The sequence below is a fragment of the Lepidochelys kempii genome, chromosome 1 (genome assembly GCF_965140265.1).
Source record: "Lepidochelys kempii isolate rLepKem1 chromosome 1, rLepKem1.hap2, whole genome shotgun sequence".
NCBI lineage: Eukaryota > Metazoa > Chordata > Testudines > Cheloniidae > Lepidochelys > Lepidochelys kempii.
Window position 1 is genome coordinate 209675350 of NC_133256.1, and position 25077 is coordinate 209700426.

The 25077-nt window shown below is 46.3% G+C and overlaps 1 protein-coding gene across 1 annotated transcript in view; it reads left to right on the plus strand.

The window, feature by feature from the left end:
- The first annotated feature begins 340 nt into the window (after window positions 1-340).
- Window positions 341-25077, plus strand: part of CD4 (CD4 molecule) — a 31003-nt gene continuing 6266 nt past the window's right edge. The window contains exons 1-3 of the mRNA XM_073329115.1: window positions 341-499; window positions 19193-19317; window positions 24880-25035. Of these exons, the coding sequence (XP_073185216.1) occupies window positions 465-499; window positions 19193-19317; window positions 24880-25035 (316 nt within the window). The 5' untranslated portion in view covers window positions 341-464. The remainder of the gene's footprint in view (window positions 500-19192; window positions 19318-24879; window positions 25036-25077) is intronic.

Sequence of the window (25077 nt, forward strand, 5' to 3'; positions counted from 1 at the left end):
ACAAACCCACAGAGAATCCCCTGGGCCTGCTGCCACACAACCCCATAAATGCACACGCACCCTGAAACCATGCAGGTTTCCACTCACTGACCTTTCCAAGCCCCTGCCCAGTCATGGCATCCTATACATGCGCATACAGCCAGTAGGCCCTCGCAGCTTTGCAAAGGCACTTCCCCTAAGACAAGCACCGTACTAAATAACCCTCTTCTATAGTCAGCGTTTCCCTCGATACCAAGAATTGTGTTCAAATGGTTATGGGAAACCACCAGTCAAATAAGAAGGCGGTGCATGGACCCTGAGCAGAACATGAACTGTCATCAAGCCCTTCCTTGTTGGGACTGTTGTATGAGAGGAGGAGACAGAAAGGCCAACATCTGAGCAGCTTTCTGAAAATCATCATTTTTCTCTGCTGTGTCAGTTGTTGTTTCTCTTAGATCATGTACACCTGGTGACGAACACAGCGCATGAGAGAGGCAGACAGAGAGAGAGAGAAAAAGAGGTAAGGAAAATATTTTACTAAATATTGATCATTCTTTCTTTCAATGTGACCAGAACAAGGACATCTATTTTTTGTACTTTTCTTATTTTTTGACCCATTTTATTCATAAAATTCTGTTCCAAAGAGTATGCAGTACTGGCCAGGGACAAGTGCTGCTTTTGCCACTCTTATGGGCTATTTTCTAAGCTGGCAAAAGCGTTTGGAACTGAACTGTTGCTGACACCCGTCTTTGCCCTGCTCGCCAAAGGTGAGACATTTATTTTTAGCAAAAAATATTTTCTCCCCCAAAAAACTGCTCAGGCTCTGGGGTAGTGACACAGGAGCTGCCCCAGAGCTCGGCTGGCACAAAGCAGGGTGTTACTGCAGCCAGTGTCGACAATGGAGGCATTCGTTCATTAGAAGTTTTCTCTTTCCCTTTCCGTTCTTTACCCTCCATATTTGTACATGTCTTTGCTTTGGTTTTCACCCTGTTTTTTCACTGGATCCATCTCTCTTTTCTCCATGTATGTTTCTAGAACTTTCTTCATATATAGCTATCGAGTTTATTTTATTTTTCTGGTTTTCCTAAGACAGCTCCCACAGTAGTACAATACCTCTCCCTCTTTTGACTCCTTTCTTCACCCGAGGTTTCTGCTGTTCCTCTGCTCCCTTTTCTGTCTCTCCTCAATGTAGCATGAACTTTTGATCTAACAGTATCCACATAGATTCAGAATTAGGTTGGATGGGATTGTGGGTCACTAAGAGATGGCCTGAGAGATTTGGTTATGCAAAACTGTAGGTAGAAAGAAAGAAAGAAAGAAAGAAAGAAAGAAAGAAAGAAAGAAAGAAAGAAAGAAAGAAAGAAAGAAAGAAAGAAAGAAAGAAAGAAAGAAAGAAAGAAAGAAAGAAAGAAAGAAGCGCCATATTGGGTCGAACCAATGGTCCACCTAGACCAGTATCCTGTCTCTGATGGTGACCCATGCCAGATGCTTCAGAGGGAATGAACAGAACAGGGCAATCATCAAGTGATCTATCCCCTGCCATCCACTCTCAGCTTCTGCCAACTGGAGGGTTAGGGACACCCAGGGACATGGGGGAAAAGAAAGAAAGAAAGAAAGAAAGAAAGAAAGAAAGAAAGAAAGAAAGAAAGAAAGAAAGAAAGAAAGAAAGAAAGAAAGAAAGAAAGAAAGAAAGAAAGAAAGCAAAAGATGAAGGCATAGTCAGAGAGGGAGGAAGAGTTACACACTCAACCCATGTTGACCAAGATGTCTAGTAAAACCCAGATACACTGGGAGGTCCCAAGATGAGCCCTTTACAAGACCCTGACATTGACTTCCCCCTCACTCATGATGTACACCTGAACTCTTTTCCATACTGCAGTGGGCAGTAAGGGCAGCATGTGTGTAGTTGGGGTGGGAGGTGGAGCAGTGGTTCTCCCTGTTACCAGCCACCTGTTGTCGTCGTCCCCAAACACCCTCCAAGGAGGGGAATTTTATCATCAGACCAAAGTGCAGGACAATGAGATGGCAGCTCCCAGCCAGATGTATGCGTGTGTGTATGTGTGTGTGTGTGTGTGTGTGTGTGTGTGCTGTACGTCCGTTTCATATATTTTAAGGCCAGAAGGCACCATTGTGATCATCTAGTCTGACCTCCTGTATTACACAGGCCATAGAGGGTCTCAGTGATTCTATAACAAGTCCAATAACTTGTGGTTGAGCTAGTACAAGTCTTTTGGAAAGATACCCAGTCTTCATTTAAAATGCCTAAGTGACGGGAAATTTACCACATCCTTTGATAAATTGTTCCACTGTTTAAAAATTGCATTTTATGTCCAGTTTGAATTTTTCTCACTTGAGCTTCCAGCCACTGGGTCTTGTTAAACCTTTGTCTGCTACAAAGAAGGTAGTTATAGTTTGAGTTCAAGTTGCCTCTTTGATAAGCTAAATAGATTGAGCTCCTTACGTCTCTCACTGTAAGGCAGGTTTTTCAGACCTTGAATAATTTTATGTTGCTCTTCTCTGCACCCTCTCCAATTTTTCAACATCCTTTTAGAAATATGGACATGAGCACTGGATGCCGTATTCCAGTATCAGTCTCACCATTGCTTCAGAATCACCTCCCTGCTTCTATGCATTACTCCCTTCTTTATGCATCCAAAAATCCCATTAGCCCTTTTTGCAACAGCATCACACTGAGAGCTCATGTTCATAAATGCTGAAACCCCAGAAAATGTCAAATGGAAACCACCTCATGCACTGACCACAGCTAGTATGTTTCTTAGATCTTTTTGTGAACATCAGTCTCTTTGAAAAAAGAAAAGGAGAACTTGAGGCACCTTAGAGACTAACACATTTATTTGAGTAAAAGCTTTCGTGAGCTACAGCTCACTTCATCGGATGCATGCAGTGGAAAATACAGTGGGGAGATTTATATACACAGAGAACATGAAACAATGGGTGTTACCATACACACTGTAACCAGAATGATCACTTAAGGTGAGCTATTACCAGCAGGAGGGCCGGGGGGGGGACCTTTTGCAGTGATAATCAAGGTGGGCCATTTCCAGCAGTTGACAAGAACGTCTGAGGAACAGTGAGGGGTGGGGGTTGAGGAAATAAACATGGGGAAATAGTTTTACTTTGTGTAATGACCCATCCACTCCCAGCCTCTATTCAAGCCTAAGTTAATTGTACCCAGTTTGCAAATTAATTCCAATTCAGCAGTCTCTCGTTGGAATCTGTTTTTGAAGTTTTTTTGTTGAAGAATTGCAACTTTTAGGTCTGTAATCAAGTGACCAGAGAGATTGAAGTGTTCTCCAACTACTTTTTGAATGTTATAATTCTTGAAGTCTGATTTGTGTCCATTTATTCTTTTACGTAGAGACTGTCCAGTTTGACCAATGTACATGGCAGAGGGGCATTGCTGGCTCATGATGGCATATATCACATTGGTAGAAGTGCAGGTGAACAAGCCTCTGATAGTGTGGCTGATGTGATTAGGCCCTATGATGGTGTCCCCTGAATAGATATGTGGACACAGTTGGCAACGGGCTTTGTTGCAAGGATAGGTTCCTTGGTTCGTGGTTCTGTTGTGTGGTGTGTGGTTGTTGGTGTGTATTTGCTTCAGGTTGGGGAGCTGTCTGTAAGCAAGAACTGGCCTGTCTCCCAAGATCTGTGAGAGTGATGGGTCGTCCTTCAGGATCGGTTGTAGATCCTTGATGATGCATTGGAAAGGTTTTAGTTGGGGGCTAAAGGTGATGGCTAGTGGCATTCTGTTATTTTCTTTGTTGGGCCTGTCCTGTAGTAGGTGACTTCTGGGTACTCTTCTGGCTCTGTCAATCTGTTTCTTCACTTCAGCAGGTGGGTTTTCTAGTTGTAAGAATGCTTGATAGAGATCTTGCAGGTGTTTGTCTCTGTCTAAGGGGTTGGAGCAAATGCAGTTGTATCGTAGAGCTTGGCTGTAGACAATGGATTGTGTGGTATGGTCTGGATGAAAGCTGTAGGCATGTAGGTAGGAATAGCAGTCAGTAGGTTTCCGGTATAGGGTGGTGTTTATGTGACCATATCTTATTAGCACCATAGTGTCCAGGAAGTGGATCTCTTGTGTGGACTGGTCCAGGCTGAGGTTGATGGTGGGATGGAAATTGTTGAAATCATGGTGGAATACCTCAAGGGCTTCTTTTCCATAACCTCAGCCATGCAGAACACAATGCCATCCACAGCCTCAGAAACAACTCTGACATCATAATCAAAGACGCTGACAACGGAGGTGCTGTCGTCATCATGAATAGGTCGGAATATGAACAAAAGGCTGCTCGGCAGCTCTCCAACACCACTTTCTACAAGCCATTACCCTCTGATCCCACGGAGCATTACCAAAAGAAACTACAGCATTTGCTCAAGAAACTCCCTGAAAAAGCACAAGAACAAATCCGCACAGGCACACCCCTGGAACCCCGACCTGGGGTATTCTATCTGCTACCCAAGATCCATAAACCTGGAAATCCTGGGCACCCAATCATCTCAGGCATTGGCACCCTGATTGTCTGGCTATGTAGACTCCCTCCTCAGGCCCTATGCTACCAGCACTCCCAGCTATCTTCGAGACTCCACTGACTTCCTGAGGAAACTACAATCCATCGGTGATCTTCCTGAAAACACCATCCTGGCCACTATGGATGTAGAAGCCCTCTACACCAACATTCCCCACAAAGATGGACTACAAGCTGTCAAGAACACTATCCCCGATAATGTCACGGCTAACCTGGTGGCTGAATTTTGTGACTTTGTCCTTACCCATAACTATTTCACATTTGGGGACAATGTATACCTTCAAATCAACAGCACTGCTATGGGTTCCCGCATGGCCCCACAGTATGCCAACATTATTATGGCTCACTTAAAACAACGCTTCCTCAGCTCTCGTCCCCTAATGCCCCTACTCTACTTGCGCTACACTGATGACATCTTCATCATCTGCACCCATGGAAAAGAAGCCCTTGAGGAATTCCACCATGATTTCAACAATTTCCATCCCACCATCAACCTCAGCCTGGACCAGTCCACACAAGAGATCCACTTCCTGGACACTATGGTGCTAATAAGCGATGGTCACATAAACACCACTCTATACTGGAAACCTACTGACCACTATTCCTACCTACATGCCTACAGCTTTCATCCAGACCACACCACACAATCCATTGTCTACAGCCAAGCTCTACGATACAACTGCATTTGCTCCAACCCCTCAGACAGAGACAAACACCTACAAGATCTCTATCAAGCATTCTTACAACTACAATACCCACCTGCTGAAGTGAAGAAACAGATTGACAGAGCCAGAAGAGTACCCAGAAGTCACCTATTACAGGACAGGCCCAACAAAGAAAATAACAGAATGCCACTAGCCATCACCTTCAGCCCCCAACTAAAACCTTTCCAATGCATCATCAAGGATCTACAACCGATCGTGAAGGACGACCCATCACTCTCACAGATCTTGGGAGACAGGCCAGTCCTTGCTTCAGACAGCCCCCCAACCTGAAGCAAATACACACCAACAACCACACACCACACAACAGAACCACGAACCAAGGAACCTATCCTTGCAACAAAGCCCGTTGCCAACTGTGTCCACATATCTATTCAGGGGACACCATCATAGGGCCTAATCACATCAGCCACACTATCAGAGGCTTGTTCACCTGCACTTCTACCAATGTGATATATGCCATCATGAGCCAGCAATGCCCCTCTGCCATGTACATTGGTCAAACTGGACAGTCTCTACATAAAAGAATAAATGGACACAAATCAGACTTCAAGAATTATAACGTTCAAAAAGCAGTTGGAGAACACTTCAATCTCTCTGGTCACTCGATTACAGACCTAAAAGTGGCAATTCTTCAACAAAAAAACTTCAAGAACAAACTCCAAAGAGATACTGCTGAATTGGAATTAATTTGCAGACTGGAAACAATTAATTTAGGCTTGAATAGAGGCTGGGAGTGGATGGGTCATTACACAAAGTAAAACTATTTCCCCATGTTTATTCCCCCACACACACCCCTCACTGTTCCTAAGATGTTCTTGTCAACTGCTGGAAATGGCCCACATTGATTATCATGACAAAAGGTTTCCACCCCACCCCGCTCTCCTGCTGGTAATAGTTCACCTTAAGTGATCATTCTGGTTACAGTGTGTATGGTAACACCATTTGTTTCATGTTCTCAATGTATATAAATCTCCCCACTGTATTTTCCACTGAATGCATCCGATCAAGTGAGCTGTAGCTCACGAAAGCTTATGCTCAAATAAATTTGTTAGTCTCTAAGGTGCCACAAGTCCTCCTTTTCTTTTTGCGAATACAGACTAACACGGCTGCTACTCTGAAACCTATCAGTCTCTTTATTACTGTAGGTATCATAGCTGTCTGTCTAATAATCCATCTGTCTCTACCATGCACTCATTAGTGTGGGAATGGATGGCCAGGTCTGTTGTTGGAGGGTACTTCACAAGGTCAATATCTGATTACTTGCTCTGGCTTCAAATATCTTAAACTCAGTATTCAAAGTTTGCAAGTGGGCAGGAATGTAAACTGGGGGGAGGGGCAATTGTTTAGGGAGCCAAGGAGGGATAACATTTGGGAGAAAGGACTGAGTCTGAGCCAAGAGAAAGTAACACAGGAGCCGTCCCCAGGCTGAAGTGTCTGTGAACCTGGGGAGCCATGTCCCCAAGGGAAGGGCCAAGACTCCAACACTCAGGACACTGGGGGTTAGAAGCTCTAAAGAACTGATGGGGGAAGCAGAGATGGGACAGGTTCCTGGCCCCAAGTTGGGTAAAGAGATGGGATTTGGAGGGGCTTGTTCAGCTCAGATTTCATGGACTTTTATAGCTGCAATTTGATGTATATTTTTAAATTGTTTGGAGGGAATTTGGCACTGACCTGAGGGACTTATTTGGCATCCCTTCTGTGTCACCCCAGCCTGCCAAAGGCAGAGAGAGTTCTCCCTGCCACACATAATGCACAGCACCCCTCAGCAGTATACCTGACCCTCTCCTGTGGGATCCCATCTCTGGCTGAGTGGGAGCTTCAGTCTCCATGGCCCACTCAATCCTGGCCATGAGGACATTCAAGTCAGAGCAGCTCTGTGAGGTAACAACTCATCTCAGTGGTGGAGTGGCAATCAAGAGGCATCGTGGCGGGAGATCAAAGCAGGGTCAGTGCCTGTATCATAGAATCATAGAATATCAGGGTTGGAAGGGACCTCAGGAGGTCATCTAGTCCAACCCCCTGCTCAAAGCAGGACCAAGCCCCAATTTTTGCCCCAGATCCCTAAATGGCTCCCTCAAGGATTGAGCTCACAACCCTGAGTTTAGCAGGCCAATGCTCAAACCACTGAGCTATCCCTCACCCCTGTAGCTTGTGTCTGTGTGAGAACTGGGCCCTCTGAGGCCCACAGATAATGGGGGCATGCTGAATGTGCCTGAATCCTGTCTCTCTTTGCTCTCTGGCACTGTCAGACTCCTTTGTCTTGCTCGGTCTTTTCCTCTTACATTGCCCTTACCCATTGTTACATTCATACACATTTGTTGCTTTTATGATGGAAAGACAGTTTCAAAGCAATTATCATTAATAAAACAGCTTCTTCCTGGCCAGCTCAGCTTAAGGCCTGGTCTACATGAGGAAATTAGGCCAGTATCAGCAAAATCCACACCCCTGAGTAACACAGTTAATCTGACCTAACCCGCAGTGTAGACAGCGCTAGGTTGATGGAAGAATTCTCCTGTTGACCTAGCTACCGCCTCTCAGGAAGGTGGATTTTCTGTGCAGGTAAAAGAAGCCGTCCTATTCGCATGGGTCATGTTTTCACTGTAGCACTACAGTGGTGCAGCTGCAGCTGTGCTGCTGCAAAGTTTTAAGTGTAGACAAGCCCTTACTTTAGCTTTCTAGATCATTTGCAAGAGATAACAAGAGATTAGTCTGATGAAGGAGCTAAACATTCTGAGCCCCAAATTCAAATCAAACTGAAGTGAAGTTTAGAAATGAGAAGTTGTAGGATGCTTCAGATCCTGTCCTGGGACAAAATAGCCAGGCGTGGGGGAAACCCAGTGCTTGGGGAGGGGCTGAGGGGGTGGAAATCTTTCTGCAGAGGACTGGTGGCCTGCACCATCTCTTAAGAAGCAAGCTGCCTCCAGATCAAAAACACAGCCACAAGCAAGAGCGAGAACAAAACAAGGAAACCGCACAGCCTGAAAGAGAGAAAGAGGAACACACACACACACACACACACACAGATGTCTTGTTTGCACTTGGGACCTTTTCTAACGATTTCCCACTGTTATGAACTCCAGTGCTAGCTGTGCTAGGAACCCTAGAATGATGGGCCATCATCTGCCATTACCATTTGCAGTGCCATGTCATCAAACCTTCCTGAGAGCCAGTTTAAGGGACTTGGTGCTGCTCTAATCAACAGCTGCTGGAGCAGAGAGCTGTCTACACTGGGGCACCTAGGGTTACTACCCCAGCCAAGGCTGGAGAGAGTGAGAAAAGCTCCCAGACCAGAGCTGGTGGCAGACATGGTTTGGTATCTGTTGCCACTTCCCATGGCCTCTTTTCTCCACTGATTGTTTCTCGGCAGCATTTGACCTGCTCTGTGAGCTATGGAAACTAACACAGACAGATATTCTGTGGGAGGGGAGGAAAAGGGAACTCAGTGCTAGGGGAGGAAGTAGCTTGGCAGCCCCTAGAGACTAACTCCTGTATCTCCAGAGGGTGTATAGCCCGGGCAGGAGCAGACCAAACTGCCTCTGACCCAAACACAGCACCTGCCTACTGTGCTTCACCCTGCCCTGATGAGTGCCTGAGGGGATTCCAGTCTCCTGGCCCATTCAATCCATAGTTTCTCTGCTCAGGCTGCCATCAAGTGGCCAGTTAGAGCCAACAGTGCTCATAGAATCATAGGATTGGAAGGGATCTTGAGAGGTCATCTACTCCAGTCCCCTGAACTCATGCACTATTGCAGTCACAAACTGTGCTTCTGATACCCCACACTGATTATCAAGAAGCGAAAAAAAGAAATCACACAGCCCCCTTTATTGCATTCCATTTCTTTGGTTCCCAATCAGCACCTACGTCCAGTAAGGTGAGGAGTTATTTAAAAAACTCGGCTCACTATACAAAATGTTCGTCTGAACCCCAAAGGGCCAGACACATTGCCAGATCAATATTAGGTTGGATCTTACCCAAAATACCAAGCTGCCAGCCAACCCTTTAGCATCTAAAACTAAACATTTATTATAAAGAAAAAAGAAAGAACAAGAAGAGAGTTTTTAAATGGTAAAGCAATCAAATACATACAGAGACTATCAAAGTCCATATATCAGGATCTTAGCAATATTGGTGAGTTGGCTGGCTTAAAAGTTCCTCTGAAATACATCCACAGCTTGGATGGGTCATTCAGTCCTTTGTTCAGAGCTTCAGTTTGTAGAAAGTCACTCCAGAGGTAAGAAGCAGGAATGAAGACAAAATGGAGATGATGCAGCGGCCATTTATAGTCTTTTGCCATGTGGCTTGTACTTCCCGTGTCCCAGATACAAGCTTCACAGCATATGGCATGGAAGCCTTAGACTTCTCTGTCCACAAGCCTACCACATGCCTTGATGACTCATAAAGTGTCTTCCTTGGCTCCTTTCAATGGGTTAATTGTACAGTTGATAGCCCTTGATGGGCCATCAAACAGGCTAGGCCGTGCTGATGCCAATCTGTCTAGGGGGTAACTTCAGTAGTAGATTAGGGCAAACAGGCCTGGTCTACACCTAAAACTTAGGTTGATCTAGCTACGTTGCTGAAGGCTGTGAAAAGTTTTACACCCTGTACAGTGTAGTTAGGTTGCCCAAACCTCTGACACAGGTAGGACGACAGAAGAAGTATTCTGTGAACCTAGCTACCACCTCTTGGAGAAGTGGATGTACTACAGTGATAGAAAACCTCCTTCTGTCGCTGTAGTAGGTGTCTACACTACCGTGGCATAGCTGCAGATGTGCTGCTGTGGTGCTTAGTGTAGACACTACAGCTATGGGAGGAGTTCTCCAGTCACTGCAGTAAATCCACCTCCCCAAGAGGCAATACTTGGATTGATGGAATAATTCTTCTGTCAACCTAGTGCTGTCTACACAGGAATTTAGGCTATGTCTGTACTTGCAGAATTTTTGCGCAGTCAGTTTCAACGTTATAGTGAACCATTGAAAGAAAAGTGCTGGTTTGTGTACTCACGTACATCCACAGGCATCAGTGAGTGTTTATATTTGCAGCACTTCCATCGTGGATGAAAGCAGCGCACTGAGTGCATCTAGCCCTCAGCAAAGCTTTCTCCATTTTGACAATGGGTCTTGTGGGAAGGGGGGTTGAGGGTTTGATCATGGGGCATCCTGGGTCCCTGCACAGCCTCCTCTCACCAAACACTGATCAGTTCCAGTAGATCAGCTTTGCTCCAAGCAGGGGCTCCTTTGCTCTGTGGAGCAGGCATTGTCACCTGGCCAGATGATAAGTGAACATCTCAACAGCCCAACACTGTGGCACTTAATTTCAGAAAGGGGAACTGTGCAAAAATGAGGAGGTTAGTTAAACAGAAATTAAAAGGTACAGTGACAAGAGTGAAATCCCTGCAAGCTCCATGGACACTTTTCAAAGACACCATAATAGAGGTTCAACATACATGTATACCCCAAATTAAAAAACACAGTAAAAGAACTAAAAAAGAGCCACCGTGGCTTAACAACCATGTAAAAGAAGCAGTGAGAGATAAAAAGGCATCTTTTAAAAAGTGGAAGTCAAATCCTAGTGAGGTAAATAGAAAGCAGCATAAACATTGCCAAATTAAATGTAAAAATGTAGTAAGAAAAGCCAAAAAGGAGTTTGAAGAACAGCTAGCCAAAAACTCAAAAGGTAATAACAAAATGTTTTTTTAAGTACATCAGAAGCAGGAAGCCTGCTAAACAACCAGTGGGGCCCCTGCATGATCGAGATAGAAAAGGAGCACTTAAAGACGATAAAGTCATCACAGAGAAACTAAATGAATTCTTTGCTTCAGTCTTCACGGCTGAGCATGTTACAGAGATTCCCAAACCTGAGCCGTCTTCTGTAGGTGACGAATCTGAGCAATTGTCACAGATTGAAGTGTAACTAGAGTAGGTTTTGGAATTAATTGAGAAACTTAACAGTAACAAGTCACCAGGACCAGAGGGCATTCACCCAAGAGTTCTGAAAGAACTCAAATGTGAAATTGCGGAACTATTAACTCTGGTTTGTAACCAGCTACTGTACCAAGTGACTGGAAAATAGCAAATGTAACGCCAATATTTAAGAAGGGCTCTAGAGGTGATCCTGGGAATTCCAGACCAGTAAGTCTAACGTCAGTACCAGGCAAATTAGTTGAAATAATAGTAAAGAATAAAATTGTCAGACACATAGAAGAACATAAATTGTTGCGCAAAAGTCAACATGGTTTCTGTAAAGGGAGATCATGTCTTACCAATCTATTAGAGTTCTTTGAGGGGGTCAACAAACGTGTGGACAAGGGGGATCCAGTGGACATAGTGTACTTAGATTTCCAGAAAGCCTTTGACAAGGTCCCTCACCAAAGGCTCTTACGTAAATTAAGTTGTCATGGGATAAGAGGGAAGATCCTTTCATGGATTGAGAACTGGTTAAAAGACAGGGAACAAAGGGTAGGAATAAATGGTAAATTTTCAGAATGGAGAGGGGTAACTAGTGCTGTTCCCCAAGGGTCAGTTCTAGGACCAATCCTATTCAACTTATTCATAAATGATCTGGAGAAAGCGGTAAACTGTGAGGTGGCAAAGTTTGCAGATGATACTAAACTGATCAAGATAGTTAAGACCAAAGCAGACTGTGAAGAACTTCAAAAAGATCTCACAAAATTAAGTGATTGGGCAACAAAATGGCAAATGAAATTTAATGCGGATAAATGTAAAATAATGCACAGTGGAAAAAATAACCCCAACTATACGTACAATATGATGGGGGCTAATTTAGCTACAACTAATCAGGAGAAAGATCTTGGAGTCATTGTGGATAGTTCTCTGAAGATGTCCACACAGCGTGCAGCAGCAGTCAAAAAAGCAAACGGGATGTTAGGAAACATTAAAAAAGGGATAGAGAATAAGATATTTCAAAAAAGATATACTGGCATTAGAAAAGGTTCAGAAAAGGGCAACTAAAATGATGAGGGGTTTGGAACGGGTCCCATATGAGGAGAGATTAAAGAGGCTAGGACTTTTCAGCTTGGAAAAGAGGAGACTAAGGGGGGATATGATAGAGGTATATAAAATCATGAGTGGTGTGGAGAAAGTGAATAAGGAAAAGTTATTTACTTGTTCCCATAATATAAGAACTAGGGGCCACCAAATGAAATTAATGGGTAGCAGGTTTAAAACAAATAAAAGGAAGTTCTTCACTCAACGCTCAGTCAACCTATGGAACTCCTTGCCTGAGGAGGTTGTGAAGGCTAGGACTATAACAGGGTTTAAAAGAGAACTGGATAAATTCATGGAGGTTAAGTCCATTAATGGCTATTAGCCAGGATGGGTAAGGAATGGTGTCCCTAGCCTCTGTTTGTCAGAGGGTGGAGATGGATGGCAGGAGAGAGATCACTTGATCATAACCTGTTAGGTTCACTCCCTCTGGGGCACCTGGCATTGGCCACTGTTGGTAGACAGGATACTGGGCTGGATGCCTTTTGGTCTGACCTAGTATGGCCATTCTTATGTTCTTATGCTTCCCTTTTCACCATGGGAATTCCCCCTTGTTTATTTCTTGTATCTAGCTCTGATTGCCTTCTTGCAAAGCGTCTTTTATTTTCACTAGCACAGACTGCTGGTGTGACTGTTGCACCTCCTGTTCTGGACATCAATTGTTATTTTCTGGAAAGTCCCTTCTTTTGAATTCCAGCTATTAGATGATCTCTCGTATGGTCTGCCTTATTGATATCAAAGTCGCAATGCTCTGCTAGGTCAGATGGGGCCCTTATAAAAAAAAGTCCACACTTTCTCCAGGCCTCCACATCTTCTGATATAAGATTGCCTCTATCTGTGTATGACACCCCTTTTGGAATTAATGCTCAGCTTATTTTCTTTGAATAATGTAAATTGCTATTCTCACACTCTTCCTCTGTGGAAGCAAATGATTTCCAAGTATTTTCAGCTTCACTCTGCAGTGCATCAATTAATGAGCTGACCTGTGGTGCCCCACTCTCTGTGAAGTGCCCCTTCTATGCGGGCTACTTCATGTACTTAGCAAACTAAAAGTCTTTGAGGCAGGCTGAACTTTAGCATTTATTTTTCCTCTTATATATGTTGATTCAAAACCAGACTGCTTTCGATGCCACTGCATGTGCCAGTGGTAAAGAATCACAGAAAAAGTTGCTTTCATGTAACACTGAACAGGGAACTTTATCTGAGTAAAGAAAGTAGTATTACCTCTAAGGCCCAGTCTGCACTAGAAAATTAAGTTGGCATAACTACACCACTCAGGGGTATAAAAAATCGACACCCCTGAGTGGCGTAGTTAAGCTGACCTAAGTCCTTGAGTAGACAGTGGTAGGTCAACAGAAGAATTACCTACACTGACAGGAGGACACCTCCCATTGGGGTATGCAGTGTCTACACTGAAGTACTAAAGTGGTGCAGCTGTGCCGCTGTCAGTGCTGGGTTTACAATGGTGCCATGTTCAGAAGGGGCCCAGGCCTGCTCTGCTTGCACTGTACCCTGAGACCTGCCAGCCACCCCTCACCCCGCTCACCACTTGCTCCTCTCGGCCTGTCCGCTAGCCAGCCGAGGGCTCCTCTTCACCCCCTGGCCCCACCTGCCAGCTTCTCTCTGCCTCCTGGCCGGATCCCAGTGCACCTCCGGCTCCGGGCAGTCTCTGTTTCTCACCACCTGTGGGGCCCCATCTGTCTCCCCGGAGGCCAGTCTCAGCCAGGTGGTGGAGATGTGGGGGGCTTGGCTGGGCCCCTCCAGGCAAGTCAGTCCTGAGGGAGCCCGGCTGGGGCAGGCCCTGGCCTGGCTGTTTGCACCACTCCCGAGGAGCCAGAGCGATTCCCTACCCCGGGACCAGCCCCGGCTGCACTGCCGGCTCAGCCTAGCAAACACAGTTGCCTCCCAGAGGGCCGGTGAGTGCGGACAGGAGGCAGGGCATGGGGGAGTGGGTCTCTGGGGTGCCTGGTGGGGAGTGCTAGGCTGTGAAAGGGTGGGGAAGATCTTTGTGTGTTGGGGCACTAGGGAGTGGGGGTTCTGTGTGGGGTGCTGGGCAGTTTTGTTAGGGCTGTGGGCAGGGGGGCGCAGGGCAAGGGTGGTGGTGTGCATTTGTGGACAGGATGTCGGGGGGGTGTTGGGCGGGGTGGGGGAGGGGGATGTGTGGTGCGGTGTGGGATCACCCCTGAGGGGAAGGGGCATACTGGCTGCATAGGGCCAGGTGGGCCACTGTGTGTCTGGCAACTGCTGGTTTGTAAATAGTGCCCTTGCACTGGGCTGGGTGAAGTGGGGCTGCCCCTGCCATGTCATGCCCCTGTCTGGCCCCTTGCTCCGAAGACCGCCCCCCCCACATTCCGTGCCATGCTCCATTGCCTCCATGGGAGCCCACAAATATGTTTGGCGCCTGGCCCATAAAAGGTTAATCCAGCCCTGGCCACTGTAGTTTTTTAAGAGCAGAGACACCCTAAAGCTAATCTGTCCTCCGGTGTCTGTCTCTCTCCTACCTGCACTACAGGGCTTCTACCTAGGACCTTCCCCACCCCTCCTGCTACAGATATAAAGAAGCAGAAAACATACTAGCTGCATAAGGAGGCCTGATCTCTATCCGAGACAGGAGAGCTCCTGGGATTTAACAGTGTCGCCAATTTTCATGACTTTATCATGAGTCTCATGATAGTCGGTGTTTGTCTTAAAGCTCCAGCTCCTGGAGTAAGTTTCTAGCCCTCATGGCTGGAGAGAAACGCTTGACAATGGGAGCCATAAAGGCCCACGAACCAGAAAACAAATAAAAAGAAACCAACATTTAGTATTTTTAAAAATCTCATGATCTTTAATCCAATCTTTAACCAAGGGGTTACAGTGGACGAGAAGCTGGATATGAGTCAACAGTGTGCCCTTGTTGCCAAGAAGGCCAATGGCATTTTGGGATGTATAAGTAGGGGCATTGCCTGCAGATCGAGGGACATGATCGTTCCCCTCTATTCGACATTGGTGAGGCCTCATCTGGAGTACTGTGTCCAGTTTTGGGCCCCACACTACAAGAAGGATGTGGAAAAATTGGAAAGCATCCAGCGGAGGGCAACAAAAATGATTAGGGGACTGGAACACATGAGTTATGAGGAGAGGCTGAGGGAGCTGGGATTGTTTAGCCTGCAGAAGAGAAGAATGAGGGGGGATTTGATAGCTGCTTTCAACTACCTGAAAGGGGGTTCCAAAGAGGATGGCTCTAGACTGTTCTCAGTGGTAGCAGATGACAGAACAAGGAGTAATTGTCTCAAGTTGCAGTGGGGGAGGTTTAGGTTGGATATTAGGAAAAACTTTTTCACTAGGAGGGTGGTGAAACACTGGAATGTGTTACCTAGGGAGGTGGTGGAATCTTCTTCCTTAGAAGTTTTTAAGGTCAGGCTTGACAAAGCTCTGGCTGTGATGATTTAGTTGGGGATTGGTCCTGCTTTGAGCAGGGGGTTGGACTAGATGACCATCTGAGGTCCCTTCCAACCCTGATAGTCTATGATATTCTATGAATCTCATGATTTTCGCAATGCTTGGGATTGGCAATAGTGGGACTGTAATGCCCCTTCCCCACCCAACCCCAGGCAGCCAAGCTTCCTGCCCTGAGGAGGAAATTCAGCAGAGCTTAAATTTAGAAACAGGAACAACTCAAATTACCTGCCACCCTTTTACATTCTGTCCCCAGAGCTCTTCTTCCTGCTCTGTATCCGGCCCTAACCACGACCACTGCAGTGCGCTAAAGGGGTTACAGATATCCTGCTTCGTGGAACTGAGGAAGCTAGAAGAGAAGGAAATGGTGAGGGGGCATGAAAGGAGCCAGAGGGAGGGTAGGGAGAGGTCTGATACCAGAGCATGGTGGCCCCAACACCATCTCTGAAGCCACCTGAGGTATGGGGTTTTTGTTAGGGAAACACAGGGGGCTTTGCTCTCTGGCCCTGTCTGTTCTTCCCAAGTCCTGCTTCCCCCCAGTGTCCTGTGGTTACATGGGTGACTTTGTTCTCCAGCACCATCCCTCCTGTTTCCTGCAAACCTGCACCATCCCAGGAATACCCAAGGGGGACTTTGCTCTCCTAGCCATGTCTGTCCCTCCTTTCTCCCGTAACTTGCAACCCCCACATTTCATGGCTGCAAAATCACAAAACACAAGGGCTGCAGGTGAGAAAGATAGATCCAGAGAATGAGGAAGGATGGTAGCAGAGGAAGCAGGGCCAAGAAGAGGGGAGCCTCCCCCCCCCCCGGCGGTGTATACCTAAACCTGTCCCTCTTCCTAGCTCTGCTGCTGTACCATTCCTCCTCTTTCTTGGGATCCATCTATATCACCTGTGGTCCTTTCTGTATTTTGTGATTCTGCAGCCATGGAGTGTGCCTTACATAGAGTCCACTCCTGGCTCCAGAGCTTGAACGTTCATTTATATAAATAAGGGCCAGATTCTCTGGCCCACAAAGTTCATTTTGCACTGTGTAAAGCAGTGCATGGTGAACTTACAGAGTCCCACAGGGCAATTTCCCTACACCCAGAGAATCTCTGCCAATGGAAAGTTGATGGAGGCAGTGAAGATGGGGGAGGGGCCATTTTGGTGACAGACTGATGCATGTTGAGAGTGGGAGAGAAAATGGTAGAGCCAGCAGTAGAAGTTAGAGTAACTGCTTCAAGGCAACCAAGGATCAGGGAGCCACAACCGGTTCCAATGGCCACTTCCCTGCACTACGTTCAAGCACAGGGGAGAACAGGACCCTACATATTTTTCTGGCTCTTACATGCAGGGTAGGTCTGCACCAGATATGCTACAGAGCAACAGCTGCCTCGCTGTATTGCAGACACTTACTGCATCGATGTAGTTCTTCCGCAGGTGTAGTTAATCCACCTAGAATCATAGAATCATAGAATATCAGGGTTGGAAGGGACCTCAGGAGGTCATCTAGTCCAACCCCCTGCTCAAAAACAGGCCCCATACCCAATTAAATCATCCCAGCCAGGGCTTTGTCAAGCCTTTGTCAAGCCTTAAAAACTTCTAGGGAAGGAGATTCCACCACCTCCCTAGGCAACGTATTCCAGTGTTTCACCACCCTCCTAGTGAAAAAGTTTTTCCTAATATCCAACCTAAACCTCCCCCACTGCAACTTGAGACCATTACTCCTCGTTCTGTCATCTGCTACCATTGAGAATAGTCTAGAACCATCCTCTCTGGAACTACCTCTCAGGTAGTTGAAAGCAGCTATCAAATCCCCCCTCATTCTTCTCTTCTGCAGACTAAATAATCCCAGTTCCCTCAGCCTCTCCTCATAAGTCATGTGTTCCAGACCCCTAATCATTTTTGTTGCCCTTCGCTGGACTCTCTCCAATTTATCCACATCCTTCTTGTAGTGTGGGGCCCAAAACTGGATACAGTACTCCAGATGAGGCCTCACCAATGTCGAATAGAGGGGGACGATCATGTCCCTCGATCTGCTCGCTATGCCCCTACTTATACATCCCAAAATGCCATTGGCCTTCTTGGCAACAAGGGCACACTGCTGGCTCATATCCAGCTTCTCGTCCCCTGTAACCCCTAGGTCCTTTTCCGCAGAACTGCTGCTTAGCCATTCGGTCCCTAGTCTGTAGCTGTGCATTGGGTTCTTCCGTCCTAAGTGCAGGACCCTGCACTTATCCTTATTGAACCTCATCAGATTTCTTTTGGCCCAATCCTCCAATTTGTCTAGGTCCCTCTGTATCCTATCCCTCTGTAACCTCTCTAAGGCCAGGCCTAAACTACAGACCTATGTAGGTGTAACTGTGTCACTCACAGGTGTGGAAAATACACACCCCTGGGCGATGTAATTATACCAGTCTTAACCCTTGGTGTAGACAGCACTGTGTTGACAGGAGAGCTTCTCCTGCCGACATAGCTACCGCTTCTCGGGGAGGAGTTTTAACTATGCCGACAGGAGAGCTCTCTTCTGTCGGCATAGAAGTGTCTTCACTTAAGTGCTACAGCAGTGTTTTAAGTATAGACCTGCCCCGAGAGACAGTAGCTAGAATTCTTCCATCAGCATAGCAGTGTCCACACTGGGTCTTAGGTCATCTTAATTACATCGCCCAGGCTGTGAAATTTATCAACTTTTTATTCAGACCTTAGACCTTTGGGTTTTGTTTCCATGATTTTCAGATTTCAGTTAACAGCTGTTTAATTCAAATGCAATAAACACTTGGGAGAAAAACGCTTTTTACTACTATTTCTACACCTCCCCTTCTTCCCCGCTCTACATTTCTGAGAATCCCAGCAAGTCCTCCAGGGAACACCAGACTTGATAGTCATGAGATTTCTAAGGTAAAAAACAAAAACAAACTAACTAACCAGAAAACCCTTTAAAAAGAGCTTTCCAAGCTGTCTGTATCCATCACAAAGCAGCAATTAAGGCCAGATTTTTGCTCTGCCTTTGCAGGCCCTCTAGCCTCCCCTCGGCCCATTCAAGCTCAAAGTTTCCCCTGTCTTCTCAAAAAGGAAGGGAAAGAGGAGATGCAGCCCCTACCTGGGGCAAAGGCCTCAACTGCCACCTGGGTGCAGGAACCCCATAGTGCCTTTCCAAGTGCAGAAAGGCCAAACCACTGCTGTGCTGCTGAAAATCCTCCAGCACCCCCCACTCCCACAACTTTGACAGAAAGCAGCTTCATGTGATAATTCAGAAACCTGCAGCCCCAGGAGAACTGGAAATCTAGGGACAGTGTAAAATACACTGAATTCGGTATCAAACTCCAGGGAGAACACACTGGCTGGATTCTTCATTGTCATATTGAATTCACCTGTCTCAGTGATAGAATTTCCACCTAGCTGTGCTGGAGCACAGCAGACACCAGGGGCATTGACCAAGTACATAGGCCCAGCCATGGAGCCACAAGACTTGGAAAATAAACCACTATTAATAGTTCATTTGGGTTTTTCTGCATTAGGATCCCTTTACCTGGACGATATTTCCTGCTCATAGTTCTCGGAGGGAAGGAACAATCCAAGAGGATGGACCCATCCAGAGTCGTGGCATACAGCATCCTTGCTGTCTTCTCTGTGATGCAGCTCGGTGAGTCCCTGGCTGGGCAGGGTGTGGTGCAGCAGCTTGGGTATTTTTAGGCTCTTTACGATCTCCTGGTTTCCTGCTTCAAACTAAACAAGTTTTGCCCTTTTTTTAAATGGCTGCCATATCCGATTACTGATAATGGGACTGAATCCACAAGCCTAAAATGGCCTTATTAGGTAAAAGTGAAGCCACCACTATGCAGCTACATGTGATAATACAGAAACCTGCAGCCCCAGGAGAACTGGAAATCTAGGGACAGTGTAAAATACACTGAATTCGATATCAATACCAGGGAAAACACACTGGCTGGATCACCACACCAAAAAAGATGGCCCCTCTTAAGGTGTGTCTTCCCTGCACAGGTAACTTAGATGATCAGCACCCATGTCTGAGCACGTGGGTTAGCGTAGCCCGGGTGTGAGCAGCCATACTTCAAAACCATAACCTGTATGACTGTGACCTCACTGCCACGGCATACACCTGTGTCTCTAGGACTCCTGGGGGCACATCCCCGGGTTCTTTATGCTGCAATAAACTGAGCTGTTTCATAATTCTTTCCCAGTGAATTGTGGGAGGACACAGGGGGAGGGGAGGAGGACATGGGAGGATTGTGGAAAGGCACTGGAGGCCAATAAATACTTGAGTGATTTATCCTGTGTCCTCCCTGCAAAGCAGGTGGCTTACTTGGGCACTAGCCAGTACCCCTAGCCAGGCCAATTAGCCCATACTGAAAGCACCACTAAACTCAGGTGAGAGGGTTTTGTGAGTGGACAGGAGTGGGGTCAGAGGCAGCACCTGGGTGAGAGCCTGAAGATGCATTAGACGGAAACAACCTTCAGTCTCAACTGAGCTGTGCTGGAGTCAGACTGGTGACCATCTCTGTAACCCATTGGCAATGCCCTGAGGCATCCATCCCTCAATTAATGCTAGCTTAGAGGAGGTCCCATAGGAGGATAAATATTACATACAAGAACACAGAGGTTTTAATGTCAAACAGTAGGAGATGCTGGAACTGATGCTAGCTATGGAACCTAGCCCTTGGCTGCATTATGTGTTATGAGACAGTCTTTCATAACATGATCACAAAGTATTTTTTCCACATGGATTTTTTAGCAGGACTTGAACCCTTGGCTTTTCAGAGTCACAACACAGATCTTCTTGTGCTAAAGGAATACCTGGTAATAAAAGTAAGCTGGACACACATAAGTCCATGGGTCTGGATCTAATGCATCCAAGGGTGATGAGGGAGTTGGCTGATGTGATTGCAGAGCCATTGGCCATTATCTTTGAAAACTCATGACGATCAGGGGAGATCCCAGACGATTGGAAAAAGGCAAATATAGCGCCCATCTTTAAAAAAGGGAAGAAGGAGAATCTGGGGAACTACAGACCAGTCAGCCTCACCTCAGGCCCTGGAAAAATCATGGAGCAGGTCCTCAAGGAATCCATTTTGAAGCACTTGCAGGAGAGGAAGGTGACCAGGAACAGTCAACATGGATTCACCAAGGGCAAGTCATGCCAGACCAACCTGATTGTCTTCTATGATGAGATAACTGGCTCAGTAAATATGAGGAAAGTGGTGGATGTGACGTGATATATCTTGACTTTAGCAAAGCTTTTGATACTCCCATATTATTCTTGCCAGCAAGTTAAAGAAGTATGGATTGGATGAATGGACTGTAAGGTGGATAGAAAGCTGGCTGGATAGTTGGGCTCAATGGTTAGTGATCAATGGCTCGATGTCTAGTTGGCAGCCGGTATCAAGTGGGAGGCCCCAGGGGTTGGTCCTGGAGTCAGTTTTGTTCAACATCTTCATTGATGGTCTGGATGATGGGATGGATTGCACCCTCAGCAAGTTCGTGGATGAAGCTAAGCTGCAGGGAGAGGTAGATATGCTGGAGGGTAGGGATAGGGTCCAGAGTGATCTAGACAAATTGGAGGATTGAGCCAAAAGAAATCTGATGAGTTTCAACAAGGACAAGTGCAGAGCCCTGCACTTAGGACAGAAGAATCCCGTGCCCTGCTACAGGCTGGGGACCAACTTGCTAAGTAGCAGTTCTGCAGAAAAGGACCTGGGGATTACAGTGGACGAGAAGCTGGATCTGAGTCAGCAGTGTGCCCTTGTTGCCAAGAAGGCCAATGGCATTTTGGACATTAGTAGGAGCATTGCCAACAGATCGAGGGATAGTGCCCTCACCAGTGCCTCTATTCGGCACTGGTGAGGCCACATCTGGAGTATTGCATACAGCTTTGGGCCCCCCGCTAGAGAAGGGATGTGGACAAATTGGAGAGAGTCCAGCAGAGGACAACGAAAATGATTAGAAGGAGTCCTGTGGCACCTTAAAGACTACCTCCTTGTTGTTTTTGTGGATACAGACAACCATGGCTACCCCCTGATACTTGAAAATGATTAGGGGGCTGGAGCACATGACTTATGAGGAGAGGCTGAGGGAACTGGGCTTATTTAGTTTGCAGAAGAGAAGAATGAGGGGGGATTTAATAGTAGCCTTCAATTACCTGAAGGGGGATTCCAAAGGGAATGGAGCTAGGCTGCTCTCAGTGGTGGCAGATGACAGAACAAGGAGCAAATGGTCTCAGGTTGCAGTGGGGGAGGTCTAAGTTGGATATTAGGAAAAACTATTTCACTAGGAGGGTGGTGAAGCACTGGAATGCGTTACCTAGGGAGGTGATAGAATCTCCATCCTTAGAGGTTTTTAAAGCCAAGCTTGACAAAGCCCTGGCTGGGATGATTTAATTGGGGATTGGTCCTGCTTTGAGCAGGGGGTTGGACTAGATGACCTCCTGAGGTCTCTTCCAACCCTGATATTCTATGATTCTTTATGTAGACCAACTACTAGAGGGTGGTGTGACACCCACTTTGCCAGTGAACTACCCAGATAATCTGTGGCTAGCTCTGGGAGGGGAGTGTGGTCTGGTGTTTACTGACAGGCTGGCCGGACACATAAGTATGACAGATTTTTTTATTAATTATTATTATTATTATTATTTAAAGAAAGGCAGTTTTGCAGGATGGTTGAGATTTGGGTCTCCTACGTTAGAGGCCTGGGTTCTATTCTCAGTTCTGCTAGAAATTACCTTATCTATAAAGTGGGTGGGATAATAGTTGCCTCTCCCATAGTGTAGAGGTATGAGGCCTTGGTGTCCCCTAGACTGCAGAGTATTTTTGTACGAAGGGTCTGTCTGCTTGGGGTGCAGGCTGTGGGCTGGCTCAAGGAGGTAGGACAGAATCCTAAATATAGGAGTGTCCTGCAAAATTTTAGATGAGTGGAAACCTACATAGTCAGTGATCAGCTCTCTGCCATCAAGAGTAGGAGACGCAAGGGGGCTCTGCCCCCAAGGAGCCAAACAGGAGACCTCTGGCACTTTTGTGTGTATGTTTCAGTTTGAATATTGAACCTGAAAAGACAACATACAAATTGGGGCTGGGCAACTTCCCTATAAAGATCAGAATGTAGGTGCAAACCAGTGTGGTTTATTATTTTAAAAAAATCATAATTTTTGAGCCAATCGCATGATTTGCGGGGGAGGAGGATCTGAGTTGGGAGTTTTGAATGCATGGTGTTGGCAGCGCTGAAACAGGGAGGCGTTGCACTGACTGAAGTGATAAGATGTCATGATAGTGGGGCAGGGGTGCCAAGACCAGTCCTGGTCCTGTGGGTCAGGGCTCCCAATAACCTGCAAATCTGTGGAACTGTTTGTAAGGGACCTGACCTTTGGGCACTATCACATCAAATACAGCACTGATCCCAACCACTCACCAGAGTTCAGGAGGGAAAATCCTGTCCCCTGCATCATCCCACCCCAGTCCCTGTGGTGGTGGTGGTGGGTACTTGCTGCCAGTCCGATGTCTCCTACAGAGGGATTTGCTGTGACAGACTCAGTTTTGCCAGTTGTTGTGATTTGATTGGAGCTCTTGCCATACGTGATGTTTTTCTTAAAGCCACAGCTGCAGGAATGGAGAACGATTGCACAAGACTCTCAGCTTTCAATTAGAAAAAAGAAGATTTTGCCTCTCCAGTTTACAGAGAAAAGCGTGAAAACCTGACCTGAGTGTGGCCTGAAAACGCCAAACAGAAAACACCGGTTTATTTTTTAAATCTCATGATTTTTATTCTCATGATATTTTTGGTGGCCTGACTCGTGATTTTTGAAGGCCATGCTGCAGCCTTCTGGAGGCACGGGCCCAGGGAGAAGTGTGTGTGTGTGTGTAAAACAGAACAGAATCTCTGTCAGCTAGGGAAAGAGAGAGAAGGCAATGTAGGGAGGGTGTGCAGGAATGGGAAAGAATGGGGATGAAAGAAGAGAGAGCCACAGGGGAGAGAAATGAAGAGAGGAAATCCAAGGGAGGGGAGAATGGAAAGTAAGGTCAGCAGGAGTGGGAGGAAAGGTAAGAGAGAAAAACCAAGACAGAGATGGCTGTAACTCCAGGATGGGACACAAAGTGTCAGAGACAGAAATAGAGACAAACACAAGCATACTAGGATTTAGGCAACACCCACTTAGGCTTCCAGCTCCCCAGCCATCACCTCTCTTGGACGAAGACCCACATCTCTCTCCCTCCTGACTAGGGTATTTCCAGGCTGCACAGTTCCCTGCCTACACTGTGAATACCCTAGTAAGGACTGCCGACAAGACTAATGTGCTTTCTCTCCAGAGGTTATGAACCCGGTAATTGCCAGCAGTTAGAATTTACCACACAGGTCTTTCTAAGCCAATACATTTATTCCTAAGGCAAAAGCAATACAGAGAAAGCATGCCAAAAACAAAAAAGTATTTAGCAGTGATCATCCCACCTCTAACAAGGGCTCTGGTAGGAGTCTATCCTTCAAACCTCACACAGGGTTTTCCCTCTGGTTACAGGTTCATAACTGTCCCAGAGTCAGACCCAGAACAACCATGAATAGGTCAGTCTCTTCTTTATACACCTTGGGCCTTTCATCTTGAGATTCCAGGGGCAGATGATCAGCAGTCAGTGGTCCCTTCCTCAGGGCACAGCTTCATAAGGCTGGGTTTTCACATTCACCTCCCCCTGGAGAGTCCCCAGACAAACCACTTGACACTGTTTGTCCCCAAAAGTCCATTCTTGTCTGGCACATTGTTCAATACAGTCCTTTGAAGTTCATAACAGTTCCCAGGGTTCACATCACAGCTCCCCCCAGAGAGGTTACATACAATCCCATCACACAATAATACATAACCTTTGCATTTAATTCAATGTATTAACTTAATCCAGATATACGTACACTTAATTCAGTAAGGTTTTTCATGGATATGGCAGGAAAATGCCCCATCTGTCACCATTTGTTAGATAGATAGATAGATTAGATTAGATTTTATGGAAGAGAGTTGAGGTGGTTGGAATGAGGAGACTAGAGATTTCAGGAAGACTGCAAGAGGAAAAAGAGCAATAAAAATGGGGGAGACTCCCAGGGAAGAGTGTGGGGGATTAGCAGGTTTGGGGTTCATTTTGATGGAGAGGGGGTATTACTTTTGCCACTGTAATGACTATTCCTTCCCCACATTATTTTGGGGGGTCTCTTTCAGGTCTGATCCCCACTATGGCTGAGGGAGAGACAACAGTGTTTGGTGCTGTTGGGGAACAGGTGATCCTGCCCTGTATTGACAAATCCCAAAATGAAGGGGTGACCTGGAAATACAATGACCTAGTTGTGATCCAGTATCAGAAGCAGCTCTTGAGAGGTAGAACTTCAAATTCACCACTCCCTTGTCCCTCAGACAGGG